This window comes from Selaginella moellendorffii, unplaced genomic scaffold, assembly GCF_000143415.4.
Source record: "Selaginella moellendorffii unplaced genomic scaffold, v1.0 SELMOscaffold_39, whole genome shotgun sequence".
NCBI classification, from domain to species: Eukaryota; Viridiplantae; Streptophyta; class Lycopodiopsida; order Selaginellales; family Selaginellaceae; genus Selaginella; species Selaginella moellendorffii.
Window position 1 is genome coordinate 1699262 of NW_003314300.1, and position 9263 is coordinate 1708524.

Sequence of the window (9263 nt, forward strand, 5' to 3'; positions counted from 1 at the left end):
AGAAAAAAGTTTGATTTAGCTTATAAGCCCAGAAAAGGTTTTGCCCTGTTTGATTATATAAATTATTTATTGTTGCCCTGGAACTTATTAAGTTATTTGATTTGTGGAAGTGAGATTTTTGCGTTTGAACCGCAGTGGATCGTCAATAAAGTCAGTCCCGCTGAAACGTAATATTTTCTTGAATTAATGACACAGCTATCTTTCATTATCAGGCGTGGAGAGCTGGCTGCATGACTGCTCATTCAATGAGCGCACTTTAGACGCTACAGAGCTTGATGGAGGAAGGAGGATACGGAAGTGGGCTTGCTTTTGTGCTTCCGAGGTATGGACTTGAACTTGTGTTTGTGTTTCCAAACAAGGTGTTCCAGAAAATAGCGTCGAGTGAGTCCTATTAAGGTACTTTGTTATAAACTTTTGACTAGCTCATGATTTCTTTTTCTACAAAACTGATTGTATCCAAGAAAGGGGATGCCCATCCTATTTCCCTAGACGTCTACACAAGGTATGCAACCTGGCTCGCAAAGAAACCATAGGATATCCACCAATCACTTCACATATATTGTTGTGATCATCCCCTGGGCGCCTGCAAACTTATGATTTGGAAAAGAAAACAAGGTGCTTCTGTGAACCACCTCATTATGGCTGATCTTCCTTCACAAGAATGTGCTGTTGCAGACAAAATGATAAACCATATTTGAGACATATATGCTTGCTAATGTACTCCAATAAAAATAAGAGAGTAATAATAACTCTAATAATAATTGGAAAAACACATCAGCATAATGAAACAGTCTAAGTTGATATTCCGAGGTATAAATCTCTCTCTCTCTCTCTCTCTCTCTCTCTCTCTCTCTCTCTCTCTCTCTCTCTCTCTCTCTCTCTCTCTCTCTCTCTCTCTCTCTCTCTCTCTCTCTCTATCGATTTCTTGTGTATGACTGGCAAAGTCGTAATGTCACTGCAGAAGTCTATGCTGCTATATATTAAAAAACCCACACTCTCTAAATACTCGCATTATCTGTGGCAGCACATGAATTCTAGTTTCAACCAGCCCAAAGTTCTCTTGATCACTTTAATATTACACACTTAATTGGAAACATTTGCTACTCTCCCACTGTTTCTTTTGTTCATCAAAACTCGTCCGAACACTTCCCCCACTAACACCACAACAACAATAGAGTCCATGACACACACCATCCTATTTCCCCACCTCCAGTCTGGATATAAATGTCTACACACAAAAGTGATAGGTATGCAACTTGGCACACAAAGAGAACCTATAGGGTATGTACCAATTACTTCACATATAACGTTGTCATCTTCCCTCTGACAGTCGGCAAATCCATGATTTGGAAAAAGCCATCTTTTCCAACTAATAAAACAGGGTGTTTCCATGAACCATCTCATTACAGCTGATGTTCCTGCACAAGAATGTGCTATTGCAGACAAAACTTGCCAAATAATAAACCAGGAGCGATTTGAGACATATGTGCTGGCTAATGCACTAGCTGCTCCAATAAAAATACTAACCAGCATAGAGCACCTGTAGTGGAAGAGAGTAACGATTCCAATAATAACTGTAAAATCAGTTTAGCAATAGTATTTTATACAACTGTTCTAATATTACCTCCAATAATATAGCCTACTGATAGAAATATATATACATGACGAGTGAAGCAAACAAGTTGCCAATATCTTATGGCAGAGTATTTTGGCCCAATTTTTGCATAGGCCACGTAATATGATGTAAAACCCCAATGGTAGCTAGGGCTTAGTGCATTGCAGTCTCTTTGACAATAAAGAACACCATTTGGGCAATTCCACTTTGGAGGATAAAATGTGATATAGATGGTGAAAACATAAAAACTAATTGCCCAAGTCATAATAATTGAAACAGGTAAGAAGAACCACCACAATGGAACACTCGTACTAGTAATCTCCATACTATCAAGCCCTAATATGTAATCCTATAAATAACAAGAAAAGGATGTGGATGATGAGGCTGAGAGCTCCGAAAGTTACACTCGGACAGTCTCATGGATTCACCTCGAGTTTATTGTGTTCCATGAGGCACTTGTCAGTACGAGGTAAAAGAAGTCAATGGTGTTGGAATCAATGTGAGCGAGCCAGGTACTGCTTTGTACTTCCTCAAAGAGTAAAGGCATAAACGTTAGAGGTGGTGAGCCATCTTTGCAGGTCACTGGTTGACGCTACCAGGAAATGCTAGAGGATGGATGCATCCTCCAGTCACCATTTGATGGATGTTAGTGCAGGTAAAAGAATTATTGCTAGAAACTCTTATAACTTTCTTGTGTCTTTGTTGATAATCCAGACACTGGACATCCGCATTTGCTCAGCTCAGACTTGCCTAAGAGCATTGGCATACATGGAGCCAGAAAAACATCAAAGACTTGACAAGCGTCCTCGGCAGAAGTGGAAGATGAATCGATCGCGCTTAAAAGATGACCTTACAAGAGCGAAAACGTTGGTTTTTTTCAGATTGGAATCACAGCACAATACCTCGCAGTTGGCGTCAACACATGTGGTTTACATTGCCACACTGAGCAGCAAAAACGTTTGAATACGTTTGAAGGGCAATCTAAAACAATAATATTATCAAACAGGTCAAGTATATAAATACCCTTTTCTGGGTTTTTGGAAAAGTGAAACTTTGAATAAGTATTAAGCCTTCTGTAAGTGAGATTTTGCGTTTGAACCGGCACCAGCCGGTGGATCGTAAAGTTGGACATTCCGCTAACAGCTCTTGTTAGCCTAACCAGACGCGCTTAACTAACCAGACGCTCAAAACCATGAGATTTTTACTTGTAAAGAGGGTTTTTGGTGGCATTGCCGGCGAAACAGGTATGTTTTTCTCGTTCTCTCTTCTTCCTGTGAGAATGCTGGTGAAATGTGTCCCGAGCCAAAGATTTCTAGCTTTCCTGAAGAGCCCAAGAGTCCCCATTTGCTGCTCCACGAATCGAAGAGGTGTGGTTTTGGTTTTTGGTGCTAAGTTCTCTCTTTTCACCCGTATCTGGTCTCTAGGAACCAGATGCGCTGGAGAAGATTCATTTGAGCGCTTTGTTTCTGGTGTTACCCGGTTTACCAATTTTGTTTCTCAAGCTATACAACTCGACTTACGTTTTTCTTTGACAGGCTTCACGTCTCTGCCCAAGCCCTTGAGCGAGTTTGGCCGGGATCTAGCGGAGGCAGTCAGGTGAAGCGATTTGTTGAGGACGACTGGAAGTTGAGCGGCTTTTTCTTTACAGAGACGAGGCAGCTGAGAAGCATCGAGCTGTAAAAGACAGGGCTACGTCAGAAGGCTCAATTGCAAACTTCCGAGTCTTCTTCATGGGTTTTTCATTGGCATTTGTATGGAAAAGGTAGCATCGCTTATTACGTTTCAGCGGGACTGACTTTATTGTTTTTTGAAAGCGCAGTCCGGGTTTACAGGAAACGATCAGACTTGTCTTTGTCTTGTCTCGAGAGTTTGGCGTCCAAGGAATTGGATTTAGAAATAAAGGTAAAACTCTTGCATGGAGTATATTCGTGTCTACAAATGTTATCGCTACAGGAAGGCGGGCCTATACACTCAGAAGCTAGGCTCGTGGGATAACACGGGCTATCAAAAAAATATCGGAACTCACCATGTTCGACATTTGGATCCTGATGCTCCAACTCCAGGTTGCATCCCGAAGATCAGGTACTACGCTCTTACGGGTCCTCTTCTTACTTATTGCAGAAACTGGAATATATTCTTTTAGAGATGTGCGGAATCTCATCCGAGCTGGAAGAAACGCAGAAGCGCAGGACCTGTGTCCAACAGGGATTACTCTTCGTTGCTCAGGTACATGAAACAAATGTTTCTAGACATCTTCAGCAAGCAGTGTTCTAAAACTTTCTTTATTTTTCTTGTGATACTAGAGTAGAGAAGCCAACTTCAAAACAAGATAAAGCACTCGCGCTGCTCAAATCCAAGCTCCTGGTGATTCCCGAGCAAAAACCAGTTGCTTATTTTCTTGAATTAATGACACAGCTATCTTTCACTATCAGGCGTGGAGAGCTGGCTGCATGACTGCTCATTCAACAAGCGCGCTTTAGACGCTACAGAGCTTGATGGAGGAAGGAGGATATGGAAGTGGGCTTGCTTTTGTGCTTCCGAGGTATGGACTTGAACTTGTGTTTGTGTTTCCAAACAAGGTGTTCCAGAAAATAGCGTCAAGTGAAGGGGGGGAGATACGAGAGTCCCGTTTTTGCTGCTCAGTGTGGCAATGTAAACCACATGTGTTGACGCCAACTGCGAGGTATTGTGCTGTGATTCTAATCTGAAAAAAAGCCAACGTGTTCGCTCTTGTAAGGTCATGGAGAGCTTTCTCACCGCCATCTTTTAAGCGCGATCGATTTATCTTCCACTTGTGCCGAGCCTGTTGCCTTGTGATTTTATCAACTTGTTTCAAAAGCTCTACTCTGGGTACACATTTTGTTTCATCATGACTTGGGAATCTGGTTGTGAGACGCAGCTGTTGTGTTGGACAGATGCACCTCGTGGTCTCTGATATAGCACCGGTACTGGAAATGTAGACGACAATTCTAGCTTCAAGTACGTAGGCTTTGAGCATTGTGCGTTAAGCTGAGTTTCTCTCAGGCCACACAGGCGTCCTCAAATGATTCGTTTCGCCGCACATCTGGTTCTGCGGAAGGATTGAAGGACAATACGCGGACAGGCTTTAATTGGCTGGAGATTGAATCCTGAGCACGTATGATCGATTTCACTTCCACTTATTGTTTATGTTATTCTTTTAGGTACGTGAGTTTTGTATTCACGCAACACAAGGAAGAGCTCGTTGGCCCTCATCCCTCTCAGATCTTTACGTGGATATGATGGAGCTACGGCAGCCTCCCGTTGTATGGCAGAATTCCAACAGCGTTTGGTTTTCCGAGAGATCTCGCTAACGCCACTATGGTGTAGTGTTGAGATTTCGGAAGGAGAAAGCAGAGCCATTAAAAAAAGAACGTTGCTGCCTGTTTTTGTTTTTTGTTTTTTTTTTTCCCGGGACTTCGTTTTTTCAGCAAGAATACTTTTCTTGTGACACACATTATCGAAGCTGGCTATCAACAATTGAGAACTGCATTTCACCTGAAGAAAGAGCAAGGTCCTTTGCTACTGCAAAACAAGCTCTTGACACAGCTATTGCTTTTCTTCACAGTAAGCTATCTTATTTTGCTTCTTCCTATTTTGTTTTCAGATTTTCGTTTTCAGATAGCGAATGAAAGTGGCTTCTCACCAACGATGAAGCCTTCCAATCCGTGGAACTATTTTCCACTGTCGTTTTATGGAGATCATCGGATCCTTGATTTGCTCCAGATCCTACAGTTTGCACTGCTCCGAACAGCGCATTGCATTTTTGCTCGGGAGAGCTGGCTTCCATTCAACGCAACTTAACGGTAAAGAGGACTTCTATCTGGTGTTTTTTGTAACCTTACGACTTGAGTGAAACAGGTGAATGTGGCTGTCAATCCTCAGAACAATATGTTACTGGATATAGAGCTCAAATGTGCGGCTCTTGAAGTGGAAGGCACTGAATCACTTGTAACAAGTGATGGTGGATTTTTGTCATTAAAGGTTTACATCAGGATTAATTTCTTCTCTTTTTCCTTTTGTTGCAGGAGAGCTTCCACATTTTCATCCTGAAGTTTTTCGAATGGATGCGTTTTCACTCGGATGGTGTACGCCGGGATGCTCCATTCGTGGCGTATTTGCCGTCGTTGCTGCTTTCCAGAACTTGTGCTACGATGCATGGAGGTGCGTCAGGTTTAAATTGCAATTTCTTGCTCTGGAACTTCATTTCAGATTCGTGGCTGGCTTCCGGTCTTGAAATGACAGCAAGTGATAATCCTGACTGGTTGCGTCGGGAGCTCTTCAGGGACTGTTTAGCGGCAGTCAGCTAGAGGTATTTATCGCATTTTGCACACAGGATGTATCTCAGGATGTATTTCAGGTTTGGGGAGCAATTTGGTGTAAGTGTTGTTTCATGATCTACATAGTTTGGTCCAGGCGCTAATGAGGCTGAATGCGCTTTTTCCACATTCCTGCAGGAAAGTACCGCGGAAATACTCATGGAGCTCCTCGTCCTTATGCCTCTCATCTAGCTGGTGCGGATCTTTACGTGCATATGATGGAGCACGGCAGAATGACAGGTACATAGTATCTTTGTTTGTCTAAATCAATCTGACCTCAGTGAGATGGCTTTCCGCAGCAATGCCATTCTACGTCCGTGACGGCTATTTGGTAATGCGATGCTTTTCTAGTTTCTTTGAGAAGTCTCGTGAACTCAAAACATCCGTTGATTGAAAGCTGAAGATACAAAGAGAGTGGAACTTACAGACAGGACATTCTGTGCAATAAATGGACTTTACTTCTCGAGCAGGTCTACCAGATTCGGATACAGTTGCGTGCTCTCTTGACAAACACAGGTATATCGTTGATAATGAAATACTGCTGTTGATTTCCTTCTCGTTCTTGGTCACTAACGTCACTACTTTCTGGACATCTTTCAGAGCTTAAAGAAGTAGTAGACTTACGAAACTGTACTTCTGCCTGAGAACTATCAGGCTTTCTTTTAAGGTTTTCGAGATCTGGTCAGTCTGCTGCCTCAAAGTTTGTGCTTATTTAATCCCAGCACTGTTCTTGCATCTTGTTCTTCTTCTTAGATCATTTCCTGCAATAGAAGAGCTTGCTGCGTTCCAGAACTTCTGGTGCGATTGCGATCCATTCAGGTAGGCGTGTCATGACAATTCCTTGTACAGATTCGTGACAATCTGTTCAGTCGGGAGCTCGCAGGGACTGTTTCAGCGCAACTAGAGGTATTGTCACATCTTCCACAAGCTTCATAGATGTGCACAGAATGAAGGCTGGAGGCCGGAGAAAGCCACTGGATTTGTGAAAGCCTGAGCAAAAAGCTACATTCTTTTCTACGAAGCCACTCCAAGATATCAAAGAAGGACGCTCTTATTCTTTTTTGAGATCTTGTTCGGTTCTAGGACATATGAGAGTGGGTGTTCTTAAACGCGAAGATCTTGTGCCATTTTCCAAGACCTAATGGAGCTGCGAGGAGCAAGACGCGGTCTGGAGCTGCGGGGAGCAAGACGCGGTCGGCTTGGAGCTGTGGGCGTGATTGCATTTGGGCTCGTGGTCTGGATCCTCTGGAGCAAGATATACTTCCCCACACCGCCAGTGCCAGCATTCTTGGATCCGTTCCAGCATCAGGCACACAAGGTTCCTACAGATGCGATTCCTGCCGAGGAGATCACCAAATCACGAATCTTTTGGCTAGGATTTTTGTCAATGGTATCTTCTCTAGTGGCTTCGATGGCACTAGCAGCGTTTTGCCATGGAGTGGATCCAGCGCGCGGTGGTGTTCTGGGCGATGGCGCGGCTCAAATTGGTGGCCAAGAGGCGACTAGGATCTTTGTGGATGTGGGAGACGCTGGCGTTGCAAATGTGCTGGAGGGAGACGCCAGTGGCATGCTGGAGGAAGACGCTGGTGTTGCAAATGGGCTGGAGGGAGCCGCCGGTGCCATGCAGGAGGGAGACGCTGGTACCAACATCGTTGTGGATATGCCGGAGCAAGACGCTGCTGCTGGTGCAAATGAGGGAAACGCTGCTGCAGGTGAGCGAGACACTGGTGCACAGGACGAGTGCGAGGGTGAAGATGTCCATCCAGGCGAAGATCTCACGGGGATCATTGTGACGGAGCCCACGGGAGACAAGATTGGTGAGACGGCTCAGGGAGGAGATAGCGTGTCCATGGGAGACACACCTGCTGAGGGAGATGCTGGTGTGATGGCTCATGAGGGAGACCCTGGCGTGGCTGCTGCTGTGCCACTTGCGGGATCTGGCGCTGTGCTTCTTGCTGCTACTGGCGGCAATGCCCAGGCAGGTGATGCTCAAGCTCGAGGATCTTCAGGTGACGATATGCTGAGGTCGTTGTCCCCTCTCTTGGCTCTCCTGGCACTTTCCACCCTCAACGCGGTTGCTATGGTGGAGAAGTGGAACAGGGATGGCATAGACTACCACCACTTGGCTATCGTGTCGGCCTTCGTCGCTGCATTCTCAGGTTTCTTCTGTGTGTTTGGGCTGCTTACGGTGATTGCCAAGCTGCCTGCTGGACGGGGACGAGGAGTCGCGATACTGTGTTCTTCGCTGGTGCTCAGCCTTGCGTCTCCTGGGTTTTCGCTCGCGTTTCAGCACCAGCCGCCACGCGTCTGGGTCACAGCGGGAATTTACGTCGTAGCATCAGCCTTTCCTCTTGGCCTGCGCGGAGTTCTTCGGCTTGGTTTCCCACGGTCACCTCTGTACGTCGTGTTCTCCGTGTGTTCTCTCACTTCTGCTTTGTTTTGGGGAGTTTTCTCCCATTGGGAGAAGGACTATGCCCATGCAGGAGGAGCTGGGAGTGCTATGTTCGCGAATACGGTCTTCTTCTACTTCTATTACAAGAATAGCAAGTAGAAAGTCTTCTTGTATCTTTTTCTAATGCAAATGACTTGGATTTGAGAGAATTCGCTACTTCCTTGCTTTTTGCAAGTGACTGGGAACACCGATTCTGAAGTATATCAGATTGTCCACGAACCACGTCAAGCGCTGCTAGGACAATCTGCTCTCCGCAAGCTACAGTGTTTTGCATCAAGCGCTCGTGTCACGTCTCCGATGTTTTCTGGCTCGCAGTCCATGTACGCCATGCTCTTAGGCAGGCCAGATGGCAACACGAACAGAAAAAGCAACAAGCCATGTAGACTAACAGCAAACTAACGTGCCTGGACTCGCAAGTAATTGTCAGAGCAATCGTATCCAGCATAATCCGAATCAATCCAGTGTCTGGATTATCAACAAAGACACAAGAAGTTTCTAGCAATAGCTCTCTTACCTGCGGTACCGTCCTTGATAGAGGGCGCCCATCCTGCTAATCCCCATGTCCTGGGAGCGTTAACCAGCGACAACAGCTGAAAAAGATTGCTCGCGAACAAAGCCTCTACAATAAGTTCTCTAACAAACCGGTCTTGGAGACCAGTCGCTTCAGGGAAATCCGTGTTATTGCTCCAGGTATGAGTCACTGCAGAAAGCAGCAAGAAAATTTTGTTTTACTATTTCAGTACAAGCATGAACAGAGGCTTGCATACCATTGACTTCTTTACCCGTACATACAAAGTCTCTCAAAGAATGCATTAAACTCAAGGTGAGTGTAGCTGTGATAGCTGGCAGCCTATGAGAA

General features: G+C 45.0%; 1 protein-coding gene and 1 long non-coding RNA gene across 11 annotated transcripts; both read left to right on the forward strand.

The window, feature by feature from the left end:
* Positions 1-298: 298 nt before the first annotated feature.
* On the forward strand, positions 299-6652 carry LOC9660156. 10 transcript variants are annotated; one of them, XR_002993406.1, is made up of 14 exons: positions 3917-3979; positions 4048-4157; positions 4204-4298; positions 4353-4465; positions 4531-4594; positions 4640-4797; positions 4859-5200; positions 5241-5439; positions 5495-5797; positions 5846-5945; positions 5994-6012; positions 6091-6192; positions 6252-6468; positions 6553-6652. XR_002993406.1 is itself a non-coding variant. In XM_024684067.1 (10 exons), exons 1-7 carry the CDS (start codon positions 2906-2908, stop codon positions 3921-3923), a joined length of 510 nt encoding a protein of 169 aa, XP_024539835.1. In that variant the 5' UTR covers positions 2838-2905; the 3' UTR covers positions 3924-3979; positions 4048-4157; positions 4204-4298; positions 4353-4470. The 10 variants fall into 10 exon arrangements, 2 of the variants coding, with proteins under 2 accessions (XP_024539835.1, XP_024539836.1); XR_002993404.1 differs by having other exon boundaries at positions 4640-4751; positions 4798-5200; XR_002993402.1 differs by having other exon boundaries at positions 4640-5200.
* Positions 6653-6716: 64 nt separating this feature from the next.
* Positions 6717-7017, forward strand: LOC112349512. Its single transcript, XR_002993410.1, has 2 exons — positions 6717-6771; positions 6822-7017. It is a non-coding gene; the product is annotated as an uncharacterized LOC112349512 (long non-coding RNA).
* The last annotated feature ends 2246 nt before the right edge of the window (positions 7018-9263 follow it).